Raw genomic sequence first — 17,578 nt, forward strand, 5'->3', positions numbered from 1 at the left:
GCCGGCATTGGTAGGTTCTTACTCCTGCCTGTGCATGGAATTGGTAATGACCTATGTTTGGCAATACTTGATATCTGGGAAGGGTGATTTGGTTGATGAGGCAAAACTGGCAGAGAGTCCTTTGATCACCAAAGACTGACAGGACCTACTACGAGACTTGCATGGGCAAGCACTGAAGTACTGACATCAGCAAAACAATATTAGGACCATGGAGGGTGTGACATTAAAACCTGGATTAGATGAGCTTTGTTTCTAATCAGAAATGCTAATTGCCCTTAATGAGATATTTGTAACCAGAAGACCTGGGTGTCCAAGTTGTGTTGTACAGCTAGGTTTTTTTTCCACTGGGTCTAGAAAATATTTCTTAAACTAAATTTAAAGATAAAACCTAGCCAAAAGAGATAAAAGAGGCTTATTTACAGCAAGTACGTTTGACCTGCTGCTGCCAAACTGTTTTAATGAAGAAAAGTCAGAAGTTTTCCTTTGTTTCATGAAGAGTATTCTTGCAGCTAGCCCAATGTGGGTTTTTTTTCTCAGCATGCCTAGGAGTTACGAGATTTTTTTTCTGGGGTAAAATGGAGCTATAGTTTTCCTTGGACTTGTTTTGAAGCTGTCTGTTTTCTGTGTGGAATCTGAATTCAGAACAGAATCTCCCCTTAATGCAGATTGCAGCACTACTTGCTTTAAGAAACAACTGCAACATATCTACATGTCTTTTTATTTCTCTTATTTTAGGTCTTAAGCATCCAAGTGAAGTGTTACCATGAAATCATTACTATAGGTTACAGAGTCTACCACTCGTATGATTTACCATGGTTTAGATCCCTCAGCTGGTGAGTAGCAAGCAAGAACATCAATAAGCAAGGATGTAACACTTGAATCTTCATGTCATGTCATGGTGGAACAATAGTTTTGCAGGTTATGTGCTGTCATAAAACTTGACATCTGTCTCTAATACAGGATTCTGTAGTTGTCTTCCACCTGTGAACTTGAACAAATCAGTAGGCCTTTTACTACTTTTTTTTTCCTTGTTATAAGTATGTATATATGTACATGTATTACGTATGCATGCATATATGCTTTAAGTCAGAACTAAGCATGAGTGAAAATATGCGTAGCCAAATAATCACCTGATATGTACTACCTGAACTGCTTTAGTTTTGGTTTTGTTCATTTATTTTTTTGCCTGTTAACATTGCATAAGAAGTAAATAGAACAGCTACCTTAAAGGCTCCTCTTTACACACACAGAGAATAAAAATAATAACATACACGTTTTAAATCCTTTCCAGTTGCACACTTATGGGAAAGTGTTGGACACATGTAGTCTCTGAGGTGGTTAAGGATATAATTCTTCAGACATGACCTGTGTTGTATTGTTTTGGTTTTGTGTTGGGTTTGTTTTTTAAGGAAGTTGAAATATCTAGGTTATTGCCTATATCTTGTCACATTGCTTCTTCACTTCTAGAAGCAACTTTACTGTATAATGTGGTGGATTCCTGCTTTTGACTGTCCTGTAAATACTAATCTGTTCCCCTCTGGTCACTGTTGGATTATCCTGGGGACTGATCTATTGTCTGCTTTATTCTGTAGATTCTGGAATTACAGCTAGAGCAGACTCATACATGAATGATTCTGTGGTCTTGCCAAGATTTATAGAAAAGGAGATGTGCACTCTACCACTTATTCTACTTTGGCAGTTGACCACCTTTATTTTAGTATGTGGAGCTCAAAATCAACTCCTCTGTATTGTCACACTAGTTAATGTGAAAGATCCTTTCAGTCCAACATCTTGCTGCTGAGACTAAATATTAAGACATTTCAGTGTGAAGAAAGAGTCCTTTTAGTAGTCTGAACATCAACTATTTGGCTTATGTAGAGATGTGAAGCCTTGCAAAGTAAGTGTCAGCATCTACTGGGGAGAAGAGAATGAGTACTGATCGCTCTCAGACATCCAGAGATCCAGTCTTGAATCATAAGTTTTTATCTTCTGTGATTGACAGAAGTATGTTGCCTAGAGAAGTGCATCTCTTAGTGGTTTTGTATTTGCTATTCATTGTTTTTTATTGAGTGCTGCTTTGGCATTTAAGGATCCCAACTTGACCCTAGAAAGCTGAGTTACTTGAATTTACATGAAAAAGGTGACAGAATTAATTGTGTGCTGACTGTCTTGAATGAAAGGGGAAGATCCTTCAGAAAGAGATGGCTGAAGGTGACATTTCACCTCAGTTGAACTTTGGGTGTGGACATACTGTCACAAAATTGTTTTGCAAAAGTTGTAGAAATAGCTGCATTTACTGGTTAGCTGATGGATTTAACCTGTAAAATTATTACTCAGTCAAGAAAGCTAAAAGACAAAGTGTGTGGTAAAGTGGAGCAGGAGATGCAGCAGTAACTCTTTCAGGTGAGAATCTTCAGGCCAGATAGTAAAAGAACTGATATATTCAGGTCCTCAAGCCCCATGTCAGATTCACTGTCCTATAACCTCAGAGGATTTGTTATGCAAGTATCTTTTTTCCTATTTCTGAGTCAGAAATCAGAAGCTACCCTTATTAGGATACAGGAGAAGAATATGTGGATTTGCTTGTGTTGGTACTGGTGATAGCCAATACTTGTTCTGTACTTACATAATATCACAAAGGACTTGCATAGGTGTGGAGTATTCAACACTAGTTAAGGATTAGATTAATTTTCCAACTGTATCCAGCAAAATGTGCTTGTTTTTCTAGTATGGTTGCTTTAGGAGAAATAAATGATGAAAATTGCCTTGTCAGAGGAGACACAAGGAGTATAAAACTGGGTTTATACCTGAATTTTATTTTTGTCACTACTCTCATCTACCCTTCTGGTTTTTCTTTTGTCTCGTGTTTTATGTTGTGGTTTTTTGTTTGTTATGTTTTTAAGAATTACACTTAAATACATATTATCTTGTTAAAATAACTGCTAGCTCTTAAATGTTGTAGGTATTTTTTGCTGTGTGTGAACTACTTCTTTTATGGAGAGACTGTAGCCGATTACTTCGCTACATTTGTTCAGAGAAGAGAGCAGCTTCAATTCCTAATTCGCTACCACAGGTTTATATCTTTTGCACTCTATTTAACAGGTAAGTGTAGGAAATTGCAAAAAGGAAAGAACTTTGTGCTGCATTTGTTTCTGTGCTTATTTCACAAAAAAAAAAGAATTTGCTCCCCAACTTTATGCACTTTCAGTTTCTTTTCCCTCTTGATGTGTGAGGGAGTCAGGTGTTTGCAGTTCCATTTTTCATGTGAAAATATGAATACAAAATTTTGCATTCACTGAGAAGAAGAAAGCAGCCTAAACAAGTAGATGATCTCGAGGAAGTTGAGCTAATAGTGCTCAAGAGAAGTTGGTGTGAAGTAATTTTGATTGCTGAAGAGTTGCAGCTCAGTACCTGAATGCGTAAACGCCGTTTTGGTGGTCTGTGGAGATGACTTGTGTATGTAATTGCTGTGCTGGGTTAATGCTTTATTGTGCAAGTGTTTTTCTAGGTCTACAGCAATAAGATTTACTAATATATTTTAAAATGATTATTCAAAATGCCTGAGGCTTTATTTTCTCTGCAAGATATTCAAATGCTTGCCTCATGAATAGATTTTCCTCCCTATCCAAGGAAAGACTTTTTAAAAGCCTTTTCTGTAGGAAGAAGAGACGCTGGAATTCCTGTGGGGTATTGTTTTGTGAACGTGTAAATACAGCCCACAGTGTCTTCAGCAATGCAGTTAATGTTACGTTAGCCTAAAATTAAGTCCATTGAAGACTCAGATTAGCCTAAGGGTCAGGAGATGCTATGCTACAATTACATTAAGAAATGTGATCTTCATGATGAACTGTCAGTCTGTCTACTGTTCTTTTTTCTTTATTTAAAAAACAGATAAAAATTCTACTAGGTGCTTCTATTGCAAACCTGAAAACAGCTTTGCGAGACTTGCCCTTTTACAGATGGCTTTGGCTTGAGAAAACTAACTTAACTAATGCTTTGTTACTGCTGAAGGGCAATGAAGGGGGTGATGAGACAAGCCAGTCATGAGCAAAAGCAGGAGGAAGAGCATAGCAAAGCACCCTGACAGATGTCACATTGGGATTGTGGGGTCACTGCACGGCTGTCTTCAGGGTTCTTTTGAGTGTGTCTGACCCTTCTGGCATAGAAAGTTGCCCTAGGGGAGAAGAGGTGCTCTGTTAGTCACCCAGAACGTTTCTTTCAGTCTGCTGAGTTCTTCAATGCCTGCACTTCACACTTTTGTTGCATGCAGCCTTATGTCTCTCTGGGGAAAAGGAGCAAGCTGGCCTTTTCCTTTCAGTAATTTCTGTTAATTATTCAAAACCAGCTTGCTGACCTGGTTTTTGAGTGGTTTTTAAAGGTGATGGTCTCCCCTAAAACTGATGCCTATGATGAGAACTCATAACTAAGGAAATAGATGCTCTTTACTGATGTTAACTAAATTTTGTGCTCTAATAGGAATATTTCTATATGTACATTTAACTGAATACAAGCAAATGCTTCTAGCCACAGAGGAATTAAAAGTTGTTTCAGGGGAAGAGGATTACTGATATATCACAGTTCAGTATAATTAAATATAAGATGGTACAAACTGCACTTGCTTTGTTTTACAGGCTTCTGCATGTTTGTTTTGAGTTTAGTGAAGAAACATTATCGTCTGCAATTTTACATGGTGTGTATTACCCACTTTGCTGTGGTCACTTGTGTTATGAATGTCACTAGAAACAGTCATGTCCCTATGTTCATAAAACAGCTTGGAAGAGGTGGTGTGGAAAATCTGCTTAAACCAACAGTAACGTGAAATTCAAGGCAAGGTTAGATGGGGCTTTGAGCAACCTGGTCTAGTGGAAGGTGTCCCTGTCCATGGCAGGGGGTTGGAACTAGACAGGCTTTAAGGTCGCTTTCAACCCAAACCATTCTGTGATTCCATGAAGTCAAGTGGATTTGGGCTGTAGGAATCTGTTCATCCTGCAGCTTATTATTATTATATCACAGAATGTGGCCTTTCAGTCAATAAAAGCTGTCATTGGTGAGGCCTTGTGCATATACAAAGTGACACATTTCCCTTAGTGATAGGCTAATAAGAAAGGGATTCTTGGAAAGAGGGGTGTGCATCTCCCTCCCAGGTCTGAAGCCAAGCCATTCAGCATAGTGCGGGAAGTGGTTCTTGTGACTCAAGCATTACTTTGCAGAGGCCCTGCTGAAGAGCTCTGAAGGAAACTTGAACTTAATCTGTATGTGGAGGATTCATTGTGTCACACTTAACAGCAGTTCTAGTCATCTGCTTTGCTGCGCTTCTAGATCAATAATCTATTAAAAGAAGCCAGTGTTCTCATCTCTTGTGTTTGTCCACCTAATGAACTGCATAGTAGCTTATCAAGATCATGAACCTTTTTGTTACGTGTGTCTTATAGGTCAAAACCTAATTTTGTAACATCACAGGTAAAACAAACAAAACAAGAAAAAACAACCACCAAACAAAAATCTCACCCCAAACCAATGCAAAAAAAAACCCTACTGAACAACCCCACTCCTATATAGGAATGATTTGAAGCAATAATAAAACAGTAATGCAGTACAGCTCCTGCCTTTAAAGAACTAGAGCAGTCAGAGCATTGTGCAACCTTAAAGACTTCCTAAAGCTCTGAGTATTAACCCCTCAGTTTCTACAGTGCTTTAGGTAGCACTTTAGAATTGAGGATCCCTGATTGTAGACTAGGACTTAGCTGAGCCCTGTGTGAGTATGTAAAAAAAGTTTTTTATTCAAAAAAATTTACCCTGTTTGTGGAGAACTTGCATGACAAGGAGATGCAGCTTTTCTAGGAGAGGTAGTCTTTATCTTCTTATCTGACTCCTCCCTCCTCCCGAAGTCCTTATCTTCAGATAGGCATAGGGCAAATATATTAATTTTCCATGGGGTTTTTTGTCTTTTTCACCTTAGAAAAAGAGTCAGAAAAAAGAGGTGTCAGCCATGTGACTTAGTGCCTGCCTGAAAAACATGAAGGTCTGACTACCTGAGAATTGCAGTAAAACAGAGTGAAGCTGTGTATCCACTGTGTGGCAACACTGTGTTTGGACAGACAAGGAGAGTCGCCATTTGTTTTTAGGTGGTGTTCCAGTATCACTGTACAAATACTAAAAATTTTGCTGCAGAGATGCTTTAATTATCCAGCAGGGAGTATTTTCAGAAACCTTTCCTGAGGTCTTGCACCCCTCCTTTTCAGCCTTCTTGCTAGCTGCCATAGGAAAGCATATGATAAGAGAATTAAAGTAGGACATAGAGTGTTAAATCTTCCAGACATTTAGAGTGCTTAGATCTGGCATTTCATGGAAAAACTACCAGTTCTTGATTTACAAGTTTTGGAAAATAAAATCTACTCTAGAATCTTTAGTGGTGGGCTGTTTGGAAACCACTATTGTACCGTGGTGCTATAGAAAAACCACCAAGTGCATACAGTAATACTGGGGAAAATGACTGTTTAAATGACCATGCACATAAAAATTGACACTTTGGTTTTGCTAATCCTGAGAATGTTCATATTTCATAAGAGGACTGGTATTCTGTTATGAGAGAGATCCACATCTGTGTACCATGACTCTTTCATGAGTAGCTCATTGCCATTTTATTGTTAAACTTCTAACACGTATGTTGTATGTATATACAGAATATCACATTGCTTACATTTCTTTGCTGCTTTTATGCTGAAGGTGTATGTCTTATTAAATCAGATGTTAAACTGCACATTAAAAAAATTCTGGGTGGAGGTAAGTGATGGGGAAACCTGTTAAAGTTTCAGTACTTGCTTCAGAAAGCCAGCTAACTTGTGATATACTGTATGCACAACATCTCTTGCATTATCGCTAGAACTGGTCTTTCCTGTGAGCTCTTAAGTAGCTCCTCTAGCTGACACGCCAGTATTTATCAAGGTGTACAGGATCGGTGTTTTCACTAACTGTTGTGTTGTTGCATTGTTAACAGTTCGCATGGACTCATGTCACTTTGCTGATCACTGTAACTCAATCTCATCTTGTCATCCAAAATCTCTTTGAAGGCATGATCTGGTAAGGGGACAGTAATAAACTGATTTGTAACTATTGCATTGAAAGGTTGGTTGTTTTACATAGATCTGGTTAGGGAATAATCATGGGAACAGTTAAAGCAGCACAAATGAAAGAAGCAATAATCTCTAGTTGAAAGGGGAGTTGGAGAAATTGAAACAGAAACCCCTTTAACTAGGTTGGCAGCCACAAGTATGATAGTTTTGAACAACCACTTCATTTACTTGCAAGGAATAGGATTGCTTGCATGCTTGGTAAAATAGTTTCCATAGCATTTTGCTGAATGGATGAATATCCAGCAATTCTTTCTCAATTACTCAAGAGCTTCAGGTTGCTCAGAGCTATTGAAGTTGGACCATTTAATCTGGCCACCTTCCCCATTCAGATCAATTCAGATTACTTCAAGTATTTTAGGAATTTAAATCTTGGATATTGTTGGGTCATCTTTCTGCCCCATTTCCAGCAATATATTAAATTCTGATGATGCAGTTAAACTTAAAGCCACTTCTCAAAGAGAATGTGTGTTTTCCAACCCCACACTTCTTTAGGGACAGTGTAAACTGCAAGTTGAGAAAGAAGGAAGAGACACATATGGAAGATGATTTGTATTCTTCCTAGGACATAATACTGCGTGTTCTCCTTTTTCTTTTCCTGATATATGTACAACTGGGGAGATTATAGCAGAAAAGATGTGTTCATAGTTAGAAAGAAAACCCAAAGGCTTTCACACAGTTTGTATAAACAGATTCTTTTCTTAGTGATCATGTTCATGTGCCAAAACCTGAACCTGGTTGCCTTACTAACCTATTGTTTCATATTTCCACTAGTGCTAAGCAATTTGGCATACGATCACAAAATCTGACTTTTGGCATATTAACACATCCTTGTTTTGGAAAGGGGAAAAAAGACATTAACAGGCTTGAGCAGAAAATTCTGTTGCTGCCTGCATGCAAAGAACACTTAGAAAACTAACACAGGCTGCTCCAAACTGACAAGAAAAGGAGAAAGAAATTTCTTTTTTAATTTAGATGCCCTTAAACTTTATAAGGAATTTGCTTGCCTTGATGTTACCAAAAACATCAACATGCTTGTATCTGTTGATTTCTTCTAAACTGTTGTACCAGTCTTCAAGCCTCACAGGAAAAAGTCAGCCTGTTCACATATTAAGCTCATGCACCAAAATCATAGTTAAACTTGAACTAACATGGGCCTGTAGTGGTCTTGATTGGCTGAAGACTAAAACCAGTATAGCTAAATATGCTACTCATGGGGGAACTAGGTGAGCACGTTATGGAACATAATTCCTTCTAAATACTACAGAAAAATTTCCCAGAAAGAAATACTGCTATTTCAGTTTATGTCCTGTGTTTAAGTCTGGGCAAGTTTTCTTTTTCTTTATGAAACTTTTCATGCCTTTCTCCAGGTTTCTGGTTCCAATTTCAAGTGTTATCTGCAATGATATTGCTGCCTACATTTTTGGATTCTTCTTTGGGAAAACTCCATTAATTAAGGTATGTACTAAAGCACTTCCTTACCGACAAGCTTTTACAATTTACAGCATTTTTGATACTTGTTCAGAAACATGCATATAGAGAAAATACTTTCCAGTGTACTGCATGGTACACATCTTTGCCAAAAAACCAAACTGACTCTCCTGTTTCTGAAAACTTGTAAGTGGAAACTGGGATTAATGTGAATGTAATATTAGCATTACAGTATAATACAGTTTGAGCCTATTACATCATAATTTATAATTGGTTCTCTTTGGATTTCATATGCAGGTTTAACTGCACGTTTATTGTAGACACTGTAATTTGAAATAAACTGCTATATCTTATAAGCCTATTTCTTGTTTGGTCTTGTTGACATAGCACTGGGAAGTAGTAGTCTTCCTATTCTGACAGAATATGCAAGACCCTACAGAAAGCCATGAATATTTTCATGGTGTTGCCATGTTAACTTTGGGCTATTTAGTTGGTTCTGATTTTCAACTGCTTCTAAATTGAAAACATGATAGAATTTGATGAAGCAAATAGCTTGCTACACTGGTGTCTTTATGCCTACAGTTGTTGGCTGTATTAGTTTGCCAGTCTGTACATAGGAGACTAGTGTCTCCTGAGAAGTGTCCCTAGCATTGACTATCATCCAGGCTTCTGTCACTATCTGAGTGTGCCCTTGCTAGCAGAGGTCTCAACAGAGCCATAGCACTCGTGCATGTTTCCAAGTCTTTTGCCTGGGAGGAGCCCAGCTGCTTAATCACGGTCAGCTGTGGCCAGAGGCAGGCAGTGACCTCCAGACAGCAGCAGCAGATGGGAAGGGAGATCTCAGCTCCCTCAAGCTGCCTAGTGACACCAAACTGTGGCACTTTCTCTCCTTGTCTGGGGCAGGTCCTAGCTATATTCCTCTATCTATCATGTTCTGTGCTGCAGTTGCTGACATCCTCTATTTCGCCTTTTTAAAACCAAGTAGGAGCTTTAATGTTCACAAACAAGATCCAGAAATAGAGTAGAAAAGGGTTGAGTAGTGCAACTGATGAGGCTAACTCTATCTCTTTTGTGCCTAGCTGTCTCCCAAGAAGACCTGGGAAGGGTTCATTGGAGGCTTCTTTTCCACAGTTGTATTTGGATTTATTGTAAGTAACCGCAGGACTTTTATTATATAGGTTCAATCTTCAACTGCGCATTTTTCTTGAAGCAAAATTACTGACAAATCTGGTCATCTCAAACTGCTGAAAGCCCAAGAGCTGGAGGGGAATTGAGAGTTTGGCTAGAGAATTCTGCCAATTCTTAACTAGCTAGGCAAGGATTATACCTCCCGAATAGGTTATATTGACCCTTTTTGCCTTTACTATTACTGTGTCTGGAATAGTTTTTAGTTGTAGCCTGATTTTGAAATTCGAGTTTATTTAATAGCATTATTTATGATTTGTAAAGTAGTACTTTTGTATTATGTACTTTATAATCACATTTCTCCTAAGAAGTAGTTTACACTGATGTAAACTACATGTAAACTACCATAGAAGGTTGTAACAGCATACAGTAACTGTTCGGATGAGGAATTTATCACCAAGGTCAGCAGAACTTGCGACTGCCAAATTTGGTAGAAGCGATAGTTTGAGTTTTAATGGAGAAATGAACTGCAAAGAAATTATAAGTGGCTAACATTTGGGGATTTTATAATGCAGAAATGCCCAGTAGGTACGAATCTGAGAAATAGGAGAAGGAAAACAAGTTGGGAAATCATCACTAAGCACATGGAATATCCATATTTGTCTGCCTTTTTGAGGCATTACGCAACTTAGCTGATTTCACACCATTCCGCATCTCGTTATTAAAAAGGTTTTCATTATCCTCAGCTTGTGATGACAAAGCTATCCATTACTGTATGATTTTTAACTGTAACAACAAATGCCTATTTCAAGAGTCCTTGTTTTGCTTTTCAGTTTTCCTATTTTCTGGCTCAACATCAGTACTTTGTCTGCCCCGTGGAATATAACAGTGAAACCAACAGATTTGTGACAGAGTGTGAACCTTCAGAGCTCTTTCAGATTAAGAAGTACCCTTTGCCACCATTGTTTCAGGCTGTGTTGGGATGGGTAAGGAAAAAAAACCCCAAAATCCAAGGCTTTGGTTAAAATTGAAAGTATACTTCACATCTTGAACAGTTCTCTAAACTCTTCTGCAAAAGCATAAGGATGCTAGTAAGACTTGAAGGGTAAGAACTGGATTGGTAGCATAAGCCTCTCCATTGCTCAGGCAGGGCAGGTGGTCACCCCAGCAGAATTGAAATGCATTGCTGGAGTCACCTGAACAAACTGTGCTGTGTTCTTGTGGCCTGTATCCCATTTGTGCTGGAAATGGATGTCACTTAGGCATTTTGCAGACAAACCTGTTTTTGAAGAGCAACCTTTAAATTTTTGTGGTGTCATTACTTCTGTGCTGAATGAAGAATTAGTACCCCAGTAATTTTTCAGTGTGATATAGTCACCAACCCCTTTTCTCACACCCAGCTTGCAGATTCTTTTGAGTGAGCTGTTGTATTTTCACCTGTCAGGAAAGAGGTCATCAGTTATCCTACCCTACAAAACAGTGCTTCTGAGCACACAGGCTCCAGAAGCACTCCAACAGGAACAGAATACCAAATAGAAACAAAGCAGTCTGTCATTATCTTTCCTTTAGGGCAAAGAGGAGGTAACTGAAATAAATGCAGAACAAGTGGGTTTGCAGCACTCCCCTTGCTTGTGCAGTGGCTCAGCACAGAGTGAGTGCCCAGCACTAGGGAAGGCAGTGGGGCTTTACGTGTTGTTACGTAGGTGTAACACTGAAGGAGAAAATTGATGTGGTTTCAAGAAGAAAGCACAAACTGGAAACTGTAGCAACCAAGCCTAAAATGAAAAGCAATTAATAACGACAGTTGGTACTTAGAAAAGCAAGATTGCATCTAGAAGGAGCTCTGGTATTTTCATACCAAATGAATGCACTGTTGCTTCAGGGACTGTGGGGTTAATTGCAAATTTAATAAGGATTTTTCTGTGCAAAACCATTACGTGGACTGAGCAGAGAGAAATGTGTCCAGTAAACGTCAAGGAGATGGGAATGTCCAGCTCTGTGGCAGTCTAATAGAGAGTTATCAACCTTAAAAAGAGATACTAGTTTCACGTGCACTTCTAGAGTACTTTTGTCAGGCTCTAGCAAGCCTGTTGAGGAGAGAATTCGTTTTAGCACTCTTTAAAGAGTCAAATTGAATCTACTTTTTTGGGCAACATCGGGTTTTTGGTTTTCTCTCAGTTACTCAATTCCTGATGTTCTTTCTCAGGAATATGACCAGATGTTATGTTTGGAAGACATTTTGCTTGGTGTCAAAAGATGTCAAGCCTTGTGTTCTCCCAGAAAAATTGACTCAATTCCAACTCATAAACTTTTCTGTTTGACCAACTGAATAATTTAGCCAAAAGGAAAAGTGTTTTAAGATTACTGCACGAAGTAGTCAAGAAGCTAATTGGTGTTCACCAGCTGTGATTCAAATTGGAAACACAGGGAACAGGATTTTTCAGCCACATACGGTGTTTATCAAGATCCGGCCAGCAGAGGTGTGTTCTGCTTTCAGGGATGTAGCCAGCATAGTGTTCTCTCAGAGGCTGGAGCTGGTACCATTGACTTGAAAGTGCTTAAACAAAAAGACCCTTTTTTCTAATCTGTGTCACAAAGGCAGGCAAGTACCTGTTTCCAGTGAAGTCTCTCTTATCTGTAAGAACTGGAACGGATCCAAACAAATTTCAACTCTGTGAACAGGGTGAGTGGAACAATATCTGTTTAAACGCAAACTGTAAAGTATTAATGGGGGTATATCATCTCCCATTATTGCTGTATGTACACAAAGGTATGGATGTACAATGGACAGTGCAAAATTCATATCTATCTTGAAAGAACTGCATGAGGGTGGAGAGCACTGGACCACTTACTAGAGCAATATTAGGAACTAGTGGAAAGCTCCACTGTTTGCAGGAAATAGAACTGGAAAAGAGCCAGGAAAGACTAGAGAGTAGCATCATATGTTAAGGAATTAGTAATTCTATTCCTTATGATCAACTAAGGGGTTGGGTGAAAACCACATTGTTTGTTAAAGTCGACTGCTGTAGCAACCTTGAATACTTGATCCTGTTCACATGACCAGACTTTCAGCAACTTTCTACAGTGTGTCTACTTTTCCTTTCTATTACTTTGTGTCAGAAAAACTGGAGCTTTGTGGAAATTTGTTCTGTAAGAGCCCCGTTTAAAAATATTTAAGCTTAAAATGCTTATGGTCAAACATACTGAAATACAGTGCTGTTTAATTTACTCACAGGAAACAGTGAATATGTACCCATTTCAGTTGCACAGCATTGCACTGTCGACATTTGCCTCATTAATTGGACCATTTGGAGGATTCTTTGCCAGTGGATTTAAAAGAGCTTTCAAAATCAAGGTGTGTAATGAATCCTGTAAGCCACTCTTATTTTGTTTTTTTTTTAATTTGAATTAGATAAATTGGTGGGTTGGGTTTGGGTTCTTTCAATCATTTATTGTAGTACCTAGTGTTTCTACTAAGGTGTGATGATGTTTGAGCTGGTTTTTAGCATCAGCAGCAGTACTTTGTTTAATTAGATATATGTGTTATGTTGATTATATGAAGTTTTAGGAATGTGACTTCAGTTTTGGAAATCTGACAATAATTTGGTTTTATATTTTGGTTGATAATTATCTTCCAAGTTATGTTGCAGAAGGGGTTTAGACAAACAAGATGTGAGACATTACACTTGACATGAAAGGCAATCTGTAGATGCCCCAGAGGCACCAACAAAAGTTTTACCTTTCAGATTGGGGCAGGCTGTGTTTTACCAATAGAATTTGTGTTGTACGCAGATGCTGATGAGTCAGATGCACCAAAGCATGAGATGTTTGGCTGCCTCTGCCAATACAGTGCTGCCTTGTAACAAGAGTGTGTATTGGCGAATGATATGATGGGCTAACCTCTGTTTATTGCAAGGTGTGCGCTGTCGCTTGTGGCAGTGTTGTCCCTGGCTGATATTAAGTGGCAGCAGGAGTGTGGGAAGAGGGCAGCCCCAAATTTTCTCCCGACCTTCTTTATGTCTTGGTAGGACTGCTGTAATTCTTATCCTGTTGCTTATTGTTGTTCTTGTTGTTTTTCCCCATATCAACCAGTTTTGGCATGTGCTTTGCACAGACACATATCAACCTCTCTGTTTGTACTGAACTCCCATACATGTGCTTGTACTTACCCCTCTTTCTTATACTGGTCCAAGCAGCTTGTCCAGCTCTGTCTGGCTAGCTACAGCCTTGTGTGCTGTCATACCTGTATATGTCCAGGTAGCAAAAGACTGTGTGAAGAAGGGCTTCTGAGGGGAAAAAATGCTTCTGGAAAGCAATACTTAAAGTAGGATATAAAAAAGTAGATATTATTTTTTTTAATAGATATATATATTTCTGGGCCCCAATGTGGTGACCAAGGGACTGTCAGGAAGACAGGGATATTGTGGAATTGTTACTGATGGCAGCATGTAGGCTAGATTGGACACTTCAAGCTTGCCCAGCACTAGAGGGCTGGAATGGCAGTGGCACAGGACTGATTTAACTTGCTGGCAGTTGCCCTACATGACTAAGGTCAGGGTTTTCACCCAGAAAGTTCACAAGTGAGTGTGAATGATAAAAAGGATATATGAGAGAAGTTTGATAAAGCTGTTCTACGAACAAGATGGGGTAACACAAAGGTACTGTATTGAGATTTGTTTGCATGAGAAATATTTTGAAGTATTGGCAATTTTTTCTCTACAGGGGTTTTTGATTGTGTTAAATATATTTACATAATTTTTAACTACGGTTACCAAGAGCCCAGTGAGACAAACAGCACGCGAATGGGCAGTACAACTTGCAAAGAGTCCTCAGGTTAATGCTTCTCTTGTAGCAAATACATGTTCCCTGGTAACAAAAGTTTCAGCAGCAGCTGCCGGTAGAGGAAAAAGCAATAATAATATTAAAGAGGAGAACTGAATTCTGCAGAGTCAAGAAATGACAGCCATTAGCTTAAGAGGCTTGCTACAAAATGAAGTATGTATAGGCATACACGTGCACTCAGTACTGGCAAACCTGCACCTGACCAACTGCTGTCCTCTTGTGGGATACTGTGGACAAGTTGCTTCATCTCTTCTTCTCATCTCTTTTCTTCTCATCCCTTGACTCACCTTTGCAGTTAAAAACTCCTTTAGCAAAGGAGGCTCTTGCTAACTTTTGTCTCAGTGCAGTGAAACTGTAGCTTAATTGCGGCCAAGTGCTGCTGCCAAGTGATACATTGTTAGTGTGTTTCATTGGAATCGCTGAGCATCACTTTCATCTTAATTTTTTTCCCTCTCCGTCCTTCACACCCAAAAGGATTTTGCAGACACAATCCCTGGGCATGGTGGGATAATGGATCGCTTTGATTGTCAGTACTTGATGGCCACTTTTGTTCATGTCTATATCACCAGTTTCATAAGGTAAGGGCTTTTTACAATATTAACTCCTTAACCTTGCATAGGAGCTGTACCATAGCTGTTTCTTACAAGTTATGTTCCCCACTGTTAGCATAGTGGAGATTGCAGGTTTCTAGATCCAATTTATGCAATGTCTTAAAATACAGAACTATTAAGAAAATGCATGTTGCTGCCTAGGATTTATGTCAAGTTCAAGCTGTGCCTTGATGTGCCTTGATGTTTCTGTGACTACTGTTAAAGGTAACCTGTGTACCCTAAATACCAGAAAGTTTTGTGTAGCAGCCTTTTAGAAGATAAACTAAAACAGATCTCTTGATGAAAAATGTTGATTACAGTGATTAAGGATGAATCAGTGAATCTTATTTGTCATAAGCCTTCTTAATATCTCCGTTTGGCAGCAAATACAAGAAATGCCTTTTAGTTTCTGTTAGGAGGATGCTCCACCAGTAATGCTCATGCATCCTGATGAGAAAGAATGAGAGAAATCTCTAATTTGGTGTCCCCCAAAATAGGAAGGCATTGCTTGCGCAGCAAGAGGAAAATGGAAAGCTGTTGAAAAGTTTCTTTAGAGTGGCAGCTTAAAAAAAACCCTATTTTTTTTATTGACAGGGGTCCAAACCCCAGCAAATTACTGAAACAGCTGTTGATACTTCAGCCTGAGCAACAACTAAGCGTGTATAAAACCCTGAAATCTCACCTCATCGAAAAAGGGATCCTGCAGCCATCTCTGAGAGTGTAGTTTGTCAAAACAGAGGACTAGAAGAAACCTCCGTTTACAAGAAGCCTGTGGAAAAGCATTGCAAATACAAACATAGATAACAGCTAAAGGGAGAGTAGTTTGTGGTCTGGAAGAGGTGAATGTTTCCCTAAATTAATGTGAATACTATGACTTCCTATTAGGACACAGAGGATCTCTTAGTCCTAAAATAAAATGCTTGCAAAGTAACAGTTCACATGCTGCATATTTTAGTTCCTGAAGAGGATGGCAGCAGCCTTCCTTCAGCACCCAGCCCAACAGACTTTGTATTAAAAAAAAAAAAGAAAATTCACTGTTAGTTTTTAGTGAGTTATTTAATATTGTGTATCTTAGCAATACTTTCGTTGGTCTCCTGTGGCTACTGAAACATAAACAGATGAGGCAGGTGGACACTTTAATGTAGCTCAGTGCTAAAATGACAATTGGCCAGAAAATACTGGTTAGCCTGATCAAAGAGGTAGTTCCAGCCTGCTGTGTCAGACTCCCTGTATTTACTAAATCGCTGTGAAAGTTAAACTTAGCCCTGTTTTTAATTAAATGCCTTCTTACAAAACTATTTCATGCTTTCAAGTGAAAAGAACCTTTGCTGAATTATAGGTAGGCCGTTTGGGGTGTGGAGCTGCTGGGTTTTATGTTAATCTTACGGATTATAAACAAGCATCCACATCCGAGAGTAGAGATTACCTGAGAAAATCGGATTGTCCTATCCAGGAAACAGATTGGAGAGAATCTGGAGCTTAAACCCTTGGTTTCCATGGCCTGGTCAGTGTCTGAAGACAGTAATTCAAGCCTTATTCCTTGTGCCTCTTAACTACCATGTAGAATGGGGGTATTTCCTTCTTTTTAAAAGCACTTTGAGGTCCTGAGTAAGTGAAGTTCAAGTGCTGTTTTATTAACATGTTACTCAGTGAAGGCCGAAGCTTTTATCTCATGAATGTGCACAGTGCAAGATGGGATACGTGGTTCTTCTGCTGTATGTTGTTTTTTATTAAGAAGATCCTCAAGCAAGCTTGGGTAACCACATAGATGTTTGAATGGAGAATTTCATAGAAAGCAGCTATTCTGTAGACATATGAGAAAAGCTGATGTTCTGTAATTCTCAATGCTAGCTGTTTTCTAACTTTTTTCATCATGTGACATGTCTTGAAGCAAATAAAAATATACACTTTTTTGAAATGACAGAAATTACTCCTGTACAAACAGAAAGCACAAATGCCAATTTTGTTTTGGTATACTGTAACTTGATAAAACTTGATTTTTTCCAATTAATTGTAAATAAGCTTTTCTCCTGCAGTTAACATATCGATGCCACATGTCTCTGTGTGTACATATATGTTAAAAATGTTAAAAGTTGTATGTATGTATATATAGAAAAGATGAAATTTTTAAATGGTTGGTGCTACTTGAGCATAAAACCATAGAGGAAATCACTAGGGTGGGTGAAGAGATGCATCTGTAAAACACAGGCTGCTTTTTTTGAACACCATGCAGCTGGGACCACTGTGCACTCTGTTCTGTGCTTAGGCCACAGTGGGCACCTCCTTGTCCATCAATGGCTGTATGACTTGGCTTATTAATTGGAGGGGACTGAATTTCAGCCCTTCCACCAGAAGGGCAGCATAGCCTGAGACTAAAAGGTAGCACAGCCTTTCTGGGAGTGGGGCATATGGAAAGGTGCTTTAGAAAGAAGGGAAGAGAAAAGAAAATGAGAGAGCAAC

General features: G+C 38.9%; 1 protein-coding gene across 1 annotated transcript in view; it reads left to right on the top strand.

Annotated features, from left to right (window-relative positions):
* Window positions 1-15,842, top strand: part of CDS1 (CDP-diacylglycerol synthase 1) — a gene marked incomplete at its 3' end in the record, with an annotated part of 31,811 nt that extends 15,969 nt beyond the window's left edge. Inside the window, exons 4-13 of the mRNA XM_080626790.1 lie at window positions 736-833; window positions 2,963-3,102; window positions 4,632-4,690; window positions 6,998-7,080; window positions 8,501-8,588; window positions 9,641-9,709; window positions 10,520-10,672; window positions 12,922-13,041; window positions 15,003-15,106; window positions 15,713-15,842. Coding sequence (XP_080482916.1) covers window positions 736-833; window positions 2,963-3,102; window positions 4,632-4,690; window positions 6,998-7,080; window positions 8,501-8,588; window positions 9,641-9,709; window positions 10,520-10,672; window positions 12,922-13,041; window positions 15,003-15,106; window positions 15,713-15,842 — 1,044 coding nt within the window. The remainder of the gene's footprint in view (window positions 1-735; window positions 834-2,962; window positions 3,103-4,631; window positions 4,691-6,997; window positions 7,081-8,500; window positions 8,589-9,640; window positions 9,710-10,519; window positions 10,673-12,921; window positions 13,042-15,002; window positions 15,107-15,712) is intronic.
* Window positions 15,843-17,578: the final 1,736 nt, after the last annotated feature.

The sequence above is a fragment of the Psittacula echo genome (genome assembly GCF_963264785.1).
Source record: "Psittacula echo genome assembly, chromosome: 1".
Lineage (NCBI taxonomy): Eukaryota > Metazoa > Chordata > Aves > Psittaciformes > Psittacidae > Psittacula > Psittacula echo.